Source organism: Furipterus horrens, unplaced genomic scaffold (genome assembly GCF_987537825.1).
Source record: "Furipterus horrens unplaced genomic scaffold, mFurHor1.1.pri manual_scaffold_13, whole genome shotgun sequence".
NCBI lineage: Eukaryota > Metazoa > Chordata > Mammalia > Chiroptera > Furipteridae > Furipterus > Furipterus horrens.
In genome coordinates, this window is record NW_028327183.1 from 14,936,940 (window position 1) to 14,955,508 (window position 18,569).

The 18,569-nt window shown below is 37.3% G+C and overlaps 1 protein-coding gene across 2 annotated transcripts in view; it reads left to right on the top strand.

The window, feature by feature from the left end:
- The window catches only part of NFATC3 (nuclear factor of activated T cells 3), a 125,426-nt gene that overhangs the window by 101,610 nt on the left and 5,247 nt on the right, over positions 1-18,569 (top strand). The window contains exon 10 of one of the 2 annotated variants that reach the window (XM_090260434.1): positions 11,323-11,426. The exons of the other annotated variant lie outside the window; for it this stretch is intronic. Within the exon in view, the coding sequence (XP_090116560.1) occupies positions 11,323-11,423 (101 nt within the window). The 3' untranslated portion in view covers positions 11,424-11,426. The remainder of the gene's footprint in view (positions 1-11,322; positions 11,427-18,569) is intronic. 2 annotated transcript variants of the gene reach the window in all.

The following is an 18,569-nucleotide window of genomic DNA, read 5'->3' on the forward strand; positions in this document are numbered from 1 at the left end:
TAAGATCTCAAATGCCTCCCCCCCAAAATAAGTTTTGTAGCTTCTTTTATGCATTTGAAATTAGGGAGGGAAGTACATGGAAGATTGGGGAAAGCAAGGCAGAGATTGGATTACAGGATGGTTAAATTATGTGCTGTTTTGAGGGTTGATACCCCTTTCAGGTGTATGACTGCTGTTATTTTCAAAGGGGTGTTACCTTAGATGTACAAGAGCAATGGATAGGACTGGCTTAAAACCTTTCACCAAAGGAGTTATAGGCCTAGAGTATGATTACCCACCATGACCTACGCAGTTAGTAATTTATGATCAGATCAGCCTGTGAGGTTAGTGTCTGTAGAACTCCCTTTTCATTTAGTCCACAGCACTTAAAAGCTAACCTGAGCTCAAGTTTTATTTTTAACTTTTCTATATTGTGTTAAGTATTAAGTGTTAAGTACAAAGTAGTTCCTACTCTACAACCAGAGGACACATATTTTTAAAAAAAAATTGTGCTAGTTAAATAACTTAATCTAATCCTTATAACTTTTAAAAATCCTGTTTCTGTTTTATGTTGTTTAACCTCCTTTTTTCTTAAATCAAATTAAAGATTAAACAAATAAAATATCCTTTTTATTTTTGAAGTTTTTAAGTAGGATGGGATTTGTTAGGAATCATTTAAGTATTGCTTGACTGTTAGTTTTAGAAGTATGGACATTACCTCCTTGATTTTTTATTGTAAATTCAGTGAGATTTAACAGGGAAGACACTAGTGCGCCTGAGCTCAGAAATTCAAGACTTTAAATAGAGTTGGAAATACCCTAATACAGCTCCCTCATTTTATAAAGATTTGATGGTGGTTCTTTTGTTGTTGTGGTTGTTTTTTGTCTGTTTGGTTTTGTTTTTAAGATTTGAGTTTTATAGAACCTAATTAGGCATGATTCCTAATTCAGTACCCTAGAAGTTTTTCCAGGATCTGCAGTCATGTTTTTCATCCACCTACAGGTTGAGACTGCAGGTGTAGAGCAAGTAGAATAGATTAAAGACGTGGCATTTTGTCTGTAGAGTCTTGGTTTGTGAGAGGAGTCAGGGCAATCTTAAGGCTATTAGATTCTCAGTATAAATGAAGTTTTGAAATCTCTATTCTCCTATTTCACATCAAAGTTCACACTCTGGTGTCCCCTAGTGATATTACATTCCTATGTGTCTCTTCCTCACAGCTTCTTTGGAACATCTAAGAGCCTTCTGAATTCCAGCTCCCTTTGTTTTATGTGGGCCTCTGGATTCATGTAGGACAAATCTAATCCTTCTTCTGTAATAGGCTTTCTCATGTGTGAAATCTTGATCTCTTTCCCAGTCTTAAAAACACTCTAGCAACTGCACCCTTCCCTCACCCTTCCCAACATGGTAGTTCCCCTCTGCTTGAACCCTGGTGTTCTGTTTTAGTTCCTTTTCATAGTGCAGTATTGAAAGGGAATACACTCTTGCCAGCTCAGAGAGGATTGGGACTGTCATCTTCCTGTGCAGATTTTCTTAGCTTGTGCAGGGGGTTTTCTTAGCTCCATCTTGCTGTAGATTTAGTGAGTCATAAGTGTGGCTAAATCACATCTTTTCTCTCTGCCTGCCTCCCTCCATGGCTTTTTATATATTGTTTTTGGAACCCAAATTAAACTTTACAGCTATCCTTGTTCAGTTTCAATGAGGTGATTTTGGCCTCTCGTAATCAACCTTCCAAGTTCAGAGGAGTCCCAGAAGCATTTCTGTGTTTCAGAGTAGTTTGGCTCCCTCCTCAGGAGGATTCCTTGGAATAATAATAACAGCAAAATATTGATTTTACCAAACCATGTTCTCTTTCAAGCAGTCCCCTTGTAAGTCTGTAATGTCTACTTTTTCTACCATTGAGGGCATTATTCAAAACTATTTTGTTATCTTCTTTTTTCTTTGCTAGCTAGATGCAGTATTGCCCCTGCTATAAAATTATCAATGAGTTTTTACTCATATGTTACAGTTTGTATGCATGGAGCTGTAATTTTTCCTAAACATTACTGTGCTTTATAGTGTGTATGCCCCAAATTTTGGATCAAATGGTATGATAATACATTGAAACAGTACAGGAAAAAAGCAGTCATCACAGCTATATTGTAAGCATTTTAATTAAGATTATAGTTTTGTTAAATTTGACTGTCTTAGACCTTTAAATACAGGCCCATTTAATTTGTGATTGAGCTAACTGAATCCAGTTACAACTTTCCATTAGAGTCCCTCAGTTTCCACTTGTCCTCCGTTGTTCGCAAACTAACAGCTGCAGCTGCAGCTCTTCAGCAGAGAGGAGAGCACATGTTAAATATAGCCTGACCTGCTGCTGTGGTGAAAACTGACACTGCCACTTGCAGGCTCTGCAGTAACATGCCGATCCTGAATGTAGGGCAATTGTTAATTTGACTGTAAACAGGGGCTCTAGATGTGACCTCAGCTGCTTCAGTTATGTATGTAGGTGACAAGAAGAAGAGCCTGCTTTCAAGTAGCAAGGACAGGTTAAACACAAGATTCAGGTGGTTATCTTGGATTGGGGGAAGCAGGAGGCTGATATGGTGGAGCAGAGAGGTAAATATTGTCAATGTTCTATTTCACCTGTAGGATATTCATTTCACTGGAGTTTATTGTATTTAAATAAATAAAACAAAAGAAAGCCCTACATAGTCAATGGTAAGAGTTTATCACAAATGAGGTATTATAATTAATCAGTTAGGGCCCCAGGGCTCTGGGCTGAAGGGAGGTAGATAATGCTTAACTTGCTCCTTTAAATGGGACTCTGGGTAACTCATGAATCTTTCTGAGAAGCACACATGTCCATCTAACCTCAAACGTATTTATGGTTTATAATTCCAGAGGCAGAAAGGTTGCATAAGTAATGTCTGTGCAGGTTTCGGATTATGTCTCATGTAGAATGGACCATGATGGGAATTCAAGACCTTACACATGACCACTCTTGGACATACGTGTATATAATAAGAAAATCTTAAAAAATAAGAGAAAATTTAATTTTCAGACTCACAAGCTGGGAAAAATCCAACTAGCACATCAGAAGTCTTCCCGCCCTGGCTGGTGTGGCTCAGTAGATTGAGCACTGGCCTGTGAACCTAGAGGTCTCCAGTTCAGTTCCTGGTCAGGGCACATTCCTGGGTTGTGGCCCAGGTCCCCAGTTGGGGGCATGTGAGAGGCAACCAATTGATGTATCTCTTGCACATTGATGTTTCTCTTTCTCCCTCTCGTCCCCTCTCTCTAAAAATAAATAAATAAAATCTTCTTTAAAAAGAAAGGTTTAAAAAAAAGTCTTCCAAATAAGTTCACTTCAGAAGTGTATTTAAAAATAATTAATGAACTATGGTTATTTATTTATAATAAAACTCATATATATATATTTTTTGAGCACTATTCTAGGTACTTTGCCTAGCTCATTAATTTTTCCCTACTGTCTGTGAAAGGTGAATTATTAACTTTCTTTTTAGAGATGTGGCTCAGTTGAAGTACTTTCTCTGTATTATATGGTCACAAACATAGGGACTGGCATTTAAATTCAGGTCAGTCTGAAATTTAGATTGTCTCACATGTGTTTAATGGTTTCTGAAATAGCTGTAATTGATTATTTAATCTCACCTCTGTAGACACAATAAACAGTCTTGATGTTTGTTTGCCATGTGTAAGATACAAATCCAGTGACTAAAGAGTATTCCATTTTAAAATCCATATTCTGTTTTGAATTCTTTGAAAATGGATCATTCACAGGGACAACAATATTTTAAAGAGTTTACTTATTTATTTATAGAGAGAGGGGAAGGGAGGGAGAAGGAGAAGGAGAGAAACATCCATGTATGAGAGAAACATTGATTGGTTGCCTCTTGCATGCACCCCAAATGGTGACTGGCCTGCAACCCAGGCATGTGCCTTGACTGGGACTCAAACTGGCTACCTTTCGCTTTGCAGGATGGTGTTCAGCCAGCTGAGCCACAATGGTCAGGGCGAGACAAAAATATTTTAAATGATAAATAAACAATTTTAGGCTCATCAGTTCAGCTTTTGTAGTTTGGTGGCTGTTCTTTGGCTTTGCATTACAAGGTTACATCTTGCCAGGGATCTTAGCTTTTGATAAAACTTAGATAAATATATGTAAATAGCTCTTTTGTTTGAAGTTACCCTACTTTTTTTTTTTTAACATTTATTAAGCCTACATTAGCCTATCTATCTGGACAGGAGGAAAAGTGTGAAACTTTTAATGCTGGTGGAGGCCAGGGAAGGGTTGAGAGTGATAATTACAAGCATTCTAACTTTGTATCTACAAGAATGTGGAACAAATCAAGTCCCTTATAATCAACTTGTGTATTTAAAAGCACCTGTAGCCCTGGCTGATGTGGCTCAGTGGACTGAGTGCTAGCCTGTGAACTGAAATGTAGCTGGTTCTATTCCCAGTCACAGCGCTTGCTTGGGTTGTGGGCCAGATCCCTGGTTGGGGGTGTGTGAGAGGCAAATGAACAATGTGTTTCTCCCTCTCTTTCTCTCTCCCTTCCCCTCTCTCTAAAAATAAGTAAATAAAATATATATCTTAAAGCATCTGTAGATGACTTTATGTAGAATGGGAGTTTTTAAATTTTATTTGGGTTTTTGAAAAAGTCAAGCATTCATATGTTAAAAATACTAAAGGTACCCAGTTGTCCTTTGTATGAGCAATTGGAGTTCCCAGTTAGTTTCTTGGCTACCAGTTCAGAGCTATTTTATGTATTTATAGCAATTGTGTATTTTTTCCCTTATTTTTACTAGCATATTATGTATAGTATTATGTATTTTGCTTTTTTTCCGTGTATTCAATCTTGGAAATTTCCTTGTGCAATAAATGAACTTCCTTTAAAGATTAAAAAGAAAAAGCCATCCTAAATGGATGTGAAGTGGTATGTCATTGTGGTTTTGATTTGTATTTCCCTAATGACTAATTATGCTGGGCATCTTTACATTACTTTATTTGGTCATTCAGTATATCTTCTCTGGAGAAATGTCTAGTCAAATTTTTTGCCTATTTTTTGGTTGAGTTGTTTTTATTATTAAGTTGTAGGAGTTTTTTAATATATTCTGGATATTAATCCCATATGAGATATATTATTAGCAAATATTTTCTGCCATTATGTAGGCTGTATTTTCACTCACTTGATAGTGTCCTTTGATGTTTTTAACTTTGATGAAAGTTCAGTTTATCTTTTGCTGCCAGTTTTTTTAGTGTCATTCTAAGAAATCATTTAGCCCTGGCTGGCATGGCTCAGTGGATTGAGTGCTGGCCTGTGAACCAAAAGGTTGCTGGTTTCACTCCCAGTCAGGGCACATGCTTGGGTTGTGGGCCAGGTCCCCAGTTGAGGGCATACAAGAGACAACAACCAATGTTTCTTTCGCACATTGCACATTGATGTTTCCCTCTTTCGCCCTCCCTCCCCTTCTCTCTAAAAATAAATAAATTGAATATTGAAAAAATAGTCATTGTTTAATCCAACATCATGAAAATTTGCCTTATGTTGTCTTCTAAGAGTTTTATCATTTTAGCTCTTATGTTTAGGTCTTTAATCCACTTCGAGTTAATTTTGTATATGGTGTGAGGCAGGAGTTCTACTTCCATTCTTTTGCATGTGGATATCCAGTTTTCCCTGTACCATCTGTTGAAGACTAACTGCCTTTTCCCTCATTGAATGGTCTTAGAACCCTAGTTTGAAAATGAATTGGCCATATATTCTGAGGGTCTGTTTCTGCACTCTTTATTCTGTTTCTTTGGTCTGTGTATCCTTATGCCAGTACTACACTGGTATTATTACTGTAACTTTGTAGTGAGTTTTGCAATCAGGAGGTGTGAGCTCTCCATATTTTTTCTTCTTTTCCAAGACTGTTTTGGCCCTTCGGGATCCTTTGAGATTCCACATGAATTTCAGGATTAGTTTTTCTATTTCTGCAAAAAATACTGTTGGGATTTTGATAAGGATTGCATTGAATTATACATTGCTTTGGGTAGTAATATCATCTTAACAATATTAAGTCTTCCGCCCTGGCTGGTGTGGTTCAGTGAATTGACTGCCGGCCTGTGAACCAAAAGGCTGCCAGTTCAGTTCCCAGTCAGGGCATATGCGTGCGATGCAGGCCAGGTCCCCAGTTGGAGGCGTGCAAGAGGCAATTGATCATTGCATGTCTCACATCAATGTTTCTGTCTCTCCTTTTGTCCCTCCCTTCCCCTCTCTCTAAAAATAAATAAATAAGCCTTGGCTGGTGTGTCTCAATGGATTGAGCACCGACCTGTGAACCCAAAGGTCGCTGGTTCAGTTCCCAGTCAGGGCACATGCCTGGATTGTGGGCCAGGTCCCCAGTTGGGGGTGTGCGAGAGGCAACCAGTCAGTGTATCTCTGTTGCACATTGATGTTTCTCTCCCTCTCTTTCTCCCTCCCTTCCCCTCTTGCTCTATAAATAAGTAAATCTTTAAAATAAATAAAAATAATATATAAAATCTTTTCAAAACATAATATTAAAAAGTCTTCCAGTCCATGAACAGTGGATGTTTTTCATTTATTTAGCTTTTATTTTTTTATTTTTTTATTTTTTAGCAATGTATAGTTTTCAGTGTACAAATATTTTACCTCCTTGGTTAATTCCTTTTATTCGTTTGATGGTACTGTAAATGAAATTGATTTTTAAATTTACTTTTTGGATTGTTCATTGATAGTATATAGAACACAATTGAGTTGTGTGTTGATTTTATAACTGCTGACTTAATTTATTAGTGCTAACATTTTTTGTATGTGGATTTCTTAGAGCTTTCTATGTTTAAGATCATGTTATTTGTGAATAGAGATCATATTATCTCTTCCTTTCTAATTTGGGTGCCTTTTATTTCTTTCTTTTCTTTTTAACTGACACTGTTACAGATGTCCCCATTCATTTCCCCCTTTGCCCACCTCCACCCAGGCCTCTGCTTCGCCTTCTCTGTGGCCATCACCACACTGTTGTCTGTGTCTATGAGTCATGCACACATGTTCTTTGGCTAATCCCTTTATCTTCTTTCATCCTGTCCCCTCCTCCCCAACTTCTGTCAGTAGTGTGTTCCATCTGTCCATGCCTGTGTTTCTATTTTGCCAGTTTATTTTGTTCATTAGATTCTCTATATAAGTGAGAACATATGGTACTTGTCTTTCTCTGACTGGCTTATTTCACTTAGCATAATAATCTCCAGGTCCATTTATGCTGTTGCAAAAGGTAAGATTTCCTTCTTTTTTTACAGCCATGTAGTATTCCATTGTGTAAATGTGCCATAGCTTTTTTATCCACTCATCTACTGATGGGCACTTGAGCTGTTTCCAGATCTTGGCTATTGTAAATAAAGCTGCTGTGAACATAGGGTATATTCTTTCAAATTGGTGTTTCAGGATTCTTAGGATATATTCCCAGAAGTGGAATCTCTGGGTCAAAAGGCAGTTGCAGTTTTAATTTACTGAGGGACCTTCATACTGTTTTCCACAGTGGCTGCACCAGTCTGCATTCCCACCAACAGTGCATGAGGGTTCCCTTTCTCCACATCCTCACCAGCACTTGTTATTTGTTGTAGTATTGAAAGTAGGCATTCTGGCAAATGTGAAGTGATATGTCATTGTGGTTTTAATTTGCATTTCTCTGATGATAATGATGTTGATAATTTTTTCATATATCTATTGGGCCATCTCTACATCCTCTTTGGAGACGTGTCTATTCAGGACATTTGCCCCTTTTTTAACTGGATTTTTCTTTGGTGTTGTTTAAGTTCTTTATATATTTTGGAAATTAACCCCTTATTGGATACATCGTTAATAAATATGGGCTCCCATACAGTGGGTTCCGTTTTCATTTTGTTGATTTCTTTTGCTGTGCAGAAGCTGTTTAGTTTAATGTAGTCCTATTTTTTTTCCCTTTATTTCCCTTGCCCTGTTGGCAAAAATATTGCTACGAGAGATGTCTTAGATTTTATTGCCTATGTTTTCTTTCGAGGATTTTTATGGTTTTGTGACTTACATTTACATCTTTTATCCATTTTGAGTTTTTCTTGTGTCTGGTATAAGTTGGTGGTCTAGTTTCTTCTTGTTGTTATTGTTGTTCTTCTTCTTCCTTCTCTTCCTTTTCCTCCTCTTCCTTTTCCTCATCTTCCTCTTCTTCCTCTTCCTCTTCTTCCTCTTCCTCTTCTTCGGCATGTACCTGTCCAGTTTTCCCAACACCATTTATTAAAGAGACTGTCTTCACTCCATTGTATGCTCTTCCCTTCTTAGTAAAATATTATCTGACCATATAGGCATAGGTTTATTTCTGTGCTCTCTGTTCTGTTCCATTGAACTATATGCTTATTCTTATGGCTATTTTGATTACAGTGTCCTAATAGTAGTTTGATATCAGGTACTTTGATCACTCCAACTTTGTTCTTTCTCAAGATTGCTGAGGCTATTCTGGGTCTTTTTGGTTCCATATAAATTTTTGGAATATTTGTTCTAGATATGTGAAATATGCCATTGGTATTTCAATAGGAATTGCATTGAATCTATAGATTGCTTTGGGTAGTATGAACATTTTAATGATGTTAATTCTTCCAATCCATAAACATGGTATATATTTCCACTTATTTGTATCTTACTCAGTTTCATTCTTCAGTGTCCTATAGTTTTCCAAGTATAGGTCTTTTACTTCCTTGGTTAAATTTATTTCTGGGTACCTAATTTTTAATTTTTGTTGCAATAATGAATGGGATTATTTTCTTACTTTCTCTTTCCGATAGTGGCATTTCTGTACACCAATAATAAACTGACTTCTGAATATTTTGTATCTAGCTCCTTTGCCAAATTCATTTATTAGCATCTGTGAGTAATGACAATTTTACTTCCTCCTTTCCAATTTGGATGCCTTTTATTTCTTCTTCTTGTCTAATTGCTGTGGCCAGGACTTCCAGTATTATGTTGAAAACAGACATCCCCATCTTATTCCTGATCTTTTAGTTTTTGACCATTGAGTCTGATGTTGGCGGTGGCTTTGGATGCCTTTTATTTCTTTAACCTAATTATTCTGGCTAGAACTTCCAGTTCTGTGTTTAATAGAAATGGCAATAATGGACATCCTTGTCATGTTCTTGACCTTAGGGCAAAAGCTTTCAGTCTTTTGTACAATGTTATCTGTGGACTTTCCGTATGTGGCCTTTTATCATTTTGAGGAAATTTCCTTCTTTTTCTAACTTATTGGGTGATTTTTTTAAAGGGCATTGAATTTTGTCAGGTGCTTCTTCTGATCAATTGAAATGAACATATGAGAGGATTTTCCCCTTCATTGTTGTAATTGATTTTCGTATGTTGAACCATCCTTGCATTCTGGAAATAAATCTCAGTTGGTCATGATGTATAATTCTTCTAATATGCTGCTGGATTCAGTTTGCTAGTATTTTGTCAAGGATTTTTGCATCTGTATTCACAGGGAATAGTCTAGATTTCTTGAAGTGTCTGTGGCTTTGATATCAATGCAATGCTGGTCTTAGAATGAGTTGGGAAGTATTCCCTCCTTTTTATAAAATCTTTTGGAGGAGGTCAGGAAGGACTAGTGTTAATTCTTCTTTAGATATTTGGTCAAAGCTTTTGTGATAGAAAAAAAATGAATTCGGTAATTTTTGGAGTTGTCAGTAGTGTTTCAAGGAACTAGAAAGATGTCTCAGACTGCAAGTTTCCATAAGCACAATCTAAAATGACTGCTGCTTCAGCCAACTTACAAAAGCCCACAATATCTCTTGGCCTCTTAGCTTTGTTCCTGGGCTTCTCTCTTGTAATTTATGTGCCATTTTACTTGGAATCACATGTTCTATAACACCTTCAAGTCTGTTTTGGAGGATTCAGTTGTGAAGATTGGGCACCCTCAGAAAGGAGACTTGACAATATTTCTTCAGTCTTTAAGTTACTTTTCACATACTGGAATCTTTAAATCACCCCTGAAGACTAGGTGAGTAATCTCAAGTTCAGTAATAAAAAAGCTTAAAGCAGAAAAATTTTGCCTAAGCCCCAAAGATTTCTGGTTTTTTTAATTCCATTAGTGAGGCTGCATTTTGCACAGATTGGCTTCTCCTTTGTTTTCCCTTCTTTATCTGCCTAAGATCAAGGTATTAATCACTGTTTTCATCTTCTCTTCAAAGATGATAAAAGCATTCTTCTAGAATTCATAGTTAGGTCCTTTTGTTTGAAGTTGTATAGAAAAGCCCAAAAATAATTCCTTATAGTCCAAAGGAGGAGGCTTTGCCTCGTTTTATTTTGGATTCTAGCTGGGCATCCAGTTGTGTCAGCCACTATCAAAAAACTGATCGATAGTGACTCTTCCTGAGTATAATGATTTTCAAACATTTATGACAGCTTCCCACGGTAAGAAGTAAGTTTTATGGCATGACATAGTACATAACAAAAACATACACAACTAACATAAAAGTCTCACAAACCAATTCTTAGTCTGTTTTTTTTTTTTTTTAATAAAAGGTTGTGTTCTATTTTGTTCTTTTAAATACTGATTTTAGCTTACTGAATTGATTTCATAACCTGCTAATGGATGTGAACTTAGTTTAAATAATATTCCTCTGTGATCCCCAAGTTTTCTTGTGCATGTAGTTTTCTGGACTCCTACCCTTAGACATTTTGATTCTGTGGTCTGAAGTAGAGCCCAGGAATTTAGATTTTTATTTAAGTGCCTAGATAATTTTGATGTAGCCATAGACAGGAATTTGGGGACTACAAATAGAGCTAACCTAATAATAAAAACTAGTTTATTTAAAACTCAGTCTATCTTTAAAATCACTGAAATCATCATTATAACTTTTAAATTATTGTACTTTTAACTTTAGAAAATTAGTAATTACCTCCTAAAGTTTCTGAATTCCAACATTCATGTTATTTTATAAAATGTGGGAAGCCATTTTATGCAGTGATATATAGACAAAGGACAATTAAATTCCTCTTGATTATAGAGAGAAAAAAAAAAGCTTGGGGCCCTGGCTAGTGTGGCTAAGTGGATTGAGCACTGGCCTGCAAACCAAAAGGTTGCTGGTTCAATTCCAGTCAGGGCACATGCCTGGGTTGTGGGCCAGGTCCCCAGTTAGGGGCATGTGAGAGGCAACAAATCGATGTTTCTCTCCCTCTCTTTCTCCCTCCCTCCCCTTCTCTCTGAAAATAAATAAATAAAATCTTTAAAAAAAAAACAAACATACAGAACAGCCCGGGCATGTAGTAGATTAAGTTACCCTCTGGTTTGTTCCATTCAGTAGTGATATTGTCTTCTTTGACACAGACCAGTTTATGTCTGACTTGGAACACCAGCCATCAGGTTCAGCAGAGAAATGGCCTAACCACAGTGAGCTCTCATGTCCAGTTCCTTTCTGGAGAATCTAGAGGGTGAGTGTTGTTTGAAATGTGTCATTGTTTTTGTGCTGAAGTCTGGTATTTGCATGCTGTGGCCAGATTTGCATGTGCTACAAAGGAGGGGGTATACCTGGGCAACCTTCTTGGTAGGCCCACTCATTATCTTTGTAGCTACACTCTGACTGTAAGACTGCTTTTTAAATCTAACCATACTCTGGCTCTCACACTTATGCTTATAATTCTAGTCTGGGTTTGAATAAAAGGCAAATGTTTTATTGGATCTGTTCAACCAAAGCAGAGAGAGGCCCATCTATATGAATTCTATGGCTTGTTTGCCGAGTAAAGTTGGTTGCTGATCAGGTGTGTAAGCCTACTCATTTCTCGTCAAGTATTTTGTTTTGATGTGAGGCAGTATGGAATGGAAATAAAGCAGAAATCGTATCCATTATCAGAGGCAACCTGGATCTTCTACCTTTGAGTCTGCCCTGTAGGCCATGTTTGTACTCCTTGTAGTTCATCTTGGGCTCCACTTGGAAGCAATCCGTAGAAATGCAGGCAGTGTTTGTGAGGGAGGGGGCTGGACCTTCATCTCCCACCCAACCCCAACACACACACACACACACACACACACACACACACACACACACACACAGACAGTCACACAGCTCCTTTCTTCAAAGACTCTCAAAGCCACTTTAGAAAGTATGCGTTAGAAATTATAAATGTACAAGTTATAACTCTCAAAATGCCATTTAAATGTCATTTTAATGAATTTAGCTTTATAAGGGGGCTTTTATATTTAGGATACCAAACAGGCCACCAAACCTTGGCTTCTCCTAGAAAGCTGGGCATACCATTTTTACATCATTCTTGTCTCTAATTGTGAGATGAATAAAAGTAGCAACTAAATTCTTACATCTATAAAACAGTGAGAAGAGTTATGACCAGAAGGATTTAAATTAATTTCCTCATGTTGTGGTTCAGAAAATCAGTTGAAGAAAGATTAATTGCCTTAGTTACATCACATCTGAACCAAGATTAAAACTTATTTTTTCAAGTGTTTACCCCATTGCTCTTCCTGTGTGTGAAGCGATGATCTTGGTGTTTATGTGGAGTGAAGGGATTAAAGGGTGACTAAGGAGTGAACAGGAGGTAAGAACATAGAAACAGCAGGCAGTATAGATAATTCCTTTAAGATGTTAAGCAATGAAAGAAAAAAATTAGATATAGAGGGTGATGTGAAGTCTAGGGTTTCTGTTTGCTTTCTTGCTTGAGATACACTTACCCATATTTAATCAATGATGAGAATGATCCAGGAGGGGAGGTGGGTAGATTGATTAAAGAGATGGAAGAGTAGCCCTGGCTGTTGTGGCTCAGTGGATTGAGCACTGGCCTGCAAACCGAAAGGTTGTGGGTTTCATTCCCAGTCTGAGCACATGCCTGGGTTGCATGGGGGTGTGCAAGAGGTAACTCATCGATGCTTCACACATCAATGCTTCTCTCCCTCTCTTTCTCCCTCCCTTCCCTCTCTCTAAAAATAAATAAATAAATAACTTAAAAAAAAAGATATGGAAGACTAAAGAAAATTGATGGAGCAAGGTCTTCAAAGGCAAGCATAACAGAAGTGGTGAAATGAGTCATGTGGATTTAGAATTTATGGCTCTGAAGCTCAGGTTTGGCCTCTAGAGGTAATAGATGTGGGACTCAACAGGATATAGAAATGGACAAGATTATACAGAGACAATGTCAAAGTAAAAAAATACAGAGAAAATCGACAGACTCTTCTGTTAATCCTAAAATTTTGAATCCCACATCTTAATGCAAATTGAAGGGGTTTTTTTTTTTCATATTTTAGTTTTTGCTGATACAAAAGGGTACATGCTGATACTTGAATATACTTCCAAGTACCTGTGTACTGTTTACTCAGCTGGAGATTTAATGTTTGTCTTTGTAGAATGTTGTGAGTTCAACTTTTTCTAGAGGAAAGATCTGTAATGACACAGTATGGCATCATACACACAAGTTTTCTTAAGAAAAAACCCTTAAACAAGACTAATCAGCCCCTTGTCAGTTGTGGCAGGGAAAAAGTGTCATAATTTTTTTTTACTAGTATTAAAGCTAATGTTAAAAGTAAAGCTTCTGATCATTGTGCATATTTCAACCTGTCCTGTGGTGGGAAGCTGACTAGAGTTCAGGGTGAAATTTAAAATAACTTCGTTAAAAGTTTGGCACCATAGTATTCAAGCTGGTTATCTTCGTCCTTGCTTAAAATATGTAAGTATTCTTTCTGTGTTACCTTTCTGGTAGTGAGTTTTATTTTTGTCAATAATACAGTATTCCCTCACTTATCACGGGTATTACGTTCCAGACCCCCCCATGAAGTAGGAACCTTACATTTATTCTATACTCTTAAACCTATGTAACTTTAACAACATATGTATACAGTATCGCAAAAATCCCGCAATATAGCGAAAAATTTGCAATAAATAATTAAATATAATATTTTAAAAAATCCCGTGATACAGTGAGGCCACGATAAGTGAACCGCGATATAGCGAGGAACTGCTATATAAGCTAGGTTACTGTAATGGAGTTCCCACAATAGAATGACAAAACCACTTTGGATGTTGCTTTTATAGTTCATGATAATTCAGCAGTCAGGATTCCTTTCATTTCTTAGGTATTGTCAAAGCAAAGTTTACCACTTTGAGTTTTAGCCCAAAGCAGGGGGTGGAGAAGGAAAGAAAAAGGCTATTAAACAAGTGATGAGGAAGATGCACATATCACTTTTGCTTATATTTCCTTGGAGAAAACAAATTACATGGCCATACCTAACTAAAAAGGGAAAGCTGGAAATATAGTCTGTAGCTGAGTGGCCATGAGACTAACTAGGTAAACTCAATTACTGGAGGTGAATGAATTAGAGCAGTTACAGTTACCGCCTAAATTTTCAGGAACTTGTTTCTGTCTTAGCTTGTGAAGGCAAATTCATCAGATTTTGAAAAATGCAAATTAACTCTTCAGCTCATGCTGTAAATAGATGAATGAAGTATTTCATGTATCTAGATGTTCTTTTTATAACTTATCAAATAACCTAAAAGTAAATTTTAGGAAAACTATGCTCTACAGTAGTAAACCGAAATACTAGATTTCTCATCCATTTAAGATTATTTATATTCCTTAACTTCCAAATTTCTCATTTCTTCAAGTGAAATTCAAGAAATTATCGCACCTACATATAGCCTTCATTTTATAAAATACAACAGCTCCATGAATGGGGATGGGAAGGGAACACAAGATAAATTTGCCAAACTTTTAATGTTCATTGCAGCTTTGAGATGAAATAACATATATAAATGGAGTCTAATTACCCCAAAAATCCTTTATAAAAATGCCCAAGATACTCAGTTGCTAGTTATAATGGTCCTTTGGACTTTTGTGTATATGACAGTGTGCATCCTTTTGGGTTACCCTGCTCCTCTTCAGCTGGTGGTGAGATTTTATACCATACCACACTTGTCAGCTGTAATGAATCCTTAAGCATTGGAAATAGCTCTAAATTAGAAGTACATTGTTACTCAAATTCCTCATTCTTGTGTGTAGAAACAGCTCTTAAGTGGACTTCTTATTTGAACATTTCTTGAATAAAAAATTGCTTTTTTCCTATAGCAAATATTGCTGATGGCTCTACTTCCGTTGTACTGGCACAAGCAATGCAGGTGTCGGGGTAGCGGGAGTTGAGGATGGTGGCTGCCACAAGTGGGCCAAAGCCGTGACCTACATACATGGTTAGCACGGTGTTGAAGGCTGTTAACTCTTGTTCTAAGCTTTGAATTCACTTTACTCTTTAAGGGAAAAGTGATAATATTGTACAGTAGGGGCATAAATAGTTCTTTATGTTCTTAAATTGGTAAAAATAAACATATAAAGCCACTTCACATACTTTGTAGACTAGGGTTTAAACAAGTCAGTAAATTCATGTGTATACACGTACATTCAAAAGGACATGAAAAATGAAATTGCAAGGATTATTATTTTTTTTTTAGGATTAGTATTTTTAAGAAATAACTTAAGTGTTGAATTGATTAAGATTGCTAATGATTTACAGTATAAATTACATCATAGATTTGTTTACCAGTAGTAATTTTGACTTGCTTAAGTTGACTCTCAAATTTTAGCTGGAGGTGGTAACCCAAGCCTAGAGCCCCCAGCCTAAGGAAGAAGTGAGGGTTGAAGGAGAGCAGTAGGCTCACATACACATGAACTCAAGTTACTGCTAATGGACAGTAAAAGGGCTGCTTTGTTACAGTTCTGATGCCCTGTCCTAAAATTTATATTCTTTATTCACCTGTAGCGATTATTTGAGCATAATTTTTGTTGTTTTTTCAAGTCCCCAAATTATATTAATGATTCAGTTGGCAAGTAATTTTATTCAGCACTTAATATGTACCAAGCACTAAATATTCAGTGGAGAACAAAGATAGACAAGGTAGGTCTCTGTCTTACAGGAATTTAAATCTACTAGCTGTTACATATTAATGTGAGTTAAAGTATATCTTGAGTATAGTCAGCTTGAGTGCTTTTTTGTGGAAAATCTTGGCTTTATTGTAGTCTTAAAATCCTAAACTGTTGGTGTGACCTCCTTGGGGCACACTGACTCAAATCTCCTTTTCAAATGAATTTTCTTTCTCCTAAACTCTAAAGGTCTCCATGAGACTTGCAACCAGGGGGGCAATGGACAGTGGCAGCCTGTCCCAGCTAACCCCCTGAACCTGTCTCCAAGACCCTTTTTCTCTGACTTTCCAGTGAGCGGACAGCAGCCTCGCCTTGGCCCATCTTTCCCATAACATTTCTACAGACCAAAGTAGCCCCGCCTAGGCTCTCCTATTGCTTCTTCTCTCCTAGGCCCCTCCTTGTTTCACTGTCCCCAGCTTTAATAAACATACTCTCAAAAAAAAAAAAAGGAAAAAAAAAGCCTAAACTGTTAAGAACTTCGCAGGTGCCTTCAGCCAAGTGAGGTCAGGCACACCAGGCAAAAAGAACAGCAGAATTTGGGTAAGGGGTGGGGGTAGAAATAACACAGTTTCAATCAGGCTTTTGCTTAAATGCCAACACTTGGCTGCTTCAGAAAATGATGAGTTCATTGTTAAAATCAAAGTGTACTTGGTAAGTGGATAGATAATGTTTGATATAGACCCTCATCCTCAAGAAAACGTAAGCATTAACTTCCTCATAAAAACACAGGGAAATAATCATGCGGTTTTTGGTGATGATAAAGGACCATTTCTAATCACTCTGTAGTTTTAGAACTTGAACAATGAGATAAGAATTGAAAAAGGTGTGTTGTATGGCTGCTTGAAACATGTCTGAAATTACCATCTTTGGAAGGGATAAGTGATAAGAAAAGGTGGCTTTAATGTGATGAGTTGGGTACTTATTTCTCTATTTGGCTTTTTTTTTTAAGATTTTATTTATTTCCTTTTAGAGAGAAAGAGAGGGAGATGGAGAGAGAAACATCAGTGTGGAAGACATACATGTACTTTGATTGGTTGCCTCTCACATGCCCCCCAACTGGGGATCTGGCGCACAACCCAGGCATGTGCCCTGACCGGGAATGGAACCTGCGACCTTTTGGTTTTCAGGCCAGCGCTCAATCCACTGAACTACTCCAGCCAGGGCTCTATTTGGCATTTTGCCACTGCTGTGAGACCTATCTAAACTATAGACACTGCCAAAATCAAAGTCAGATGTCATGTGTTAGTCTCAATAACATTCTCTGGTCCCCCTTCCTATCCTAGCACCTCAATAACTTACAGTATACTATTTCCAAATAGCTTCCAAGTAATTATATCAAATTAGGATCTATTTATTCAGCTATCAGAAGTTGATGTTTTCTCAGTAATAAGGCCCTTGCTTTTCTGGAGCTCACAGCCTATTTGAGAGACAGACCGTGATGCCTACTGATAATCTAATATGATGAATAATGTTAGAAGCCATGCAGATACCATATGCCATCCTTGTGCTCCCTCTTAGCATGAGACTATCCCATAGACCCACCCATAGAGCCCACACTGAAAACACTTTCTTTTTTATCTGGTTTGATACAGAGATGCCAAGGGCTACCTTAATTATTTATGTTCCCTTTATATTCTCACTATATACTATATGAGGTTTTAACAAAAAAAAAAAAAAAAAATCTCTATCATACTTAGGAGGAAACAGAAGACAAAATGTGTTGTCTTCTAAGGCATCCTTGTAATTTTTCATGTACACAGAAACTATTATATTCCATAACTGCTAGTTATTTCTAGCAGTCAGGAATATGCTTAGATTAATTCCATCCTTCTTTGCAGACCATCATGAACAGTCAGTAAATCCTAGTCTGGAAAATTTACTTAAAAAGCTTTCTCTCTCTGACAAACACCTTCATAGGTCTGTACCATTGACCTTCAAAAGTTGGTCTCAGTCAGTGATTATTAGCTCATCAACACTTGATTAATCATCACCCTTTTGTAATTAGATTTCTTTAGCTTCTAGTCCCTACCCCTTTACTATTCTACATTAAATACTAACCACAGTCAAACCAAATCTTCCTCCTTCATTTCTTTGCCTTTCTCAGTGCCACCACTTAAAAATTTGTTGTTGAGCCCTGGCTGGTGTGGCTCCGTGGATTGAGCACAGGCCTGCAAACCAAAAGGTCAGGGCACGTGCCTGGTTGCAGGCCAGGTCCCCGGATGGGGGCATGTGAGAAGCAACTGATTGATGTTTTTCTCACACATCAATGTTTCTCTCCCTTTTTCTCCTTTCCTCGTCTCTAAAAAAAATACATTTTACAGATTTTATTCATTTATTTTCAGAGAGAGAAAAAGGGAGGGAGAAAGAGAGGGAGAGAAACCTCAGTGTGCATTTCAATCGGTTGCCTCCCACATGCCTCCAACCAGGGACCTGGCCCATAACCCAGGCATGTGCCCAGACTGGGAATCAAACTGGTGACCTTTTGATTTGCAGGCCGGCACACCAGCCAGGGCTAAAACATTTTTATTTAAGTAAAAATAAATATTGACATAAAACGACAGACTTCTACACTGGAAAGAGAATTTATTACTTCAACACCATAATTGTATAAAGAAATGGAGTCTTATATATGTGAAGTAACTTGTCCCAGGACACACATGG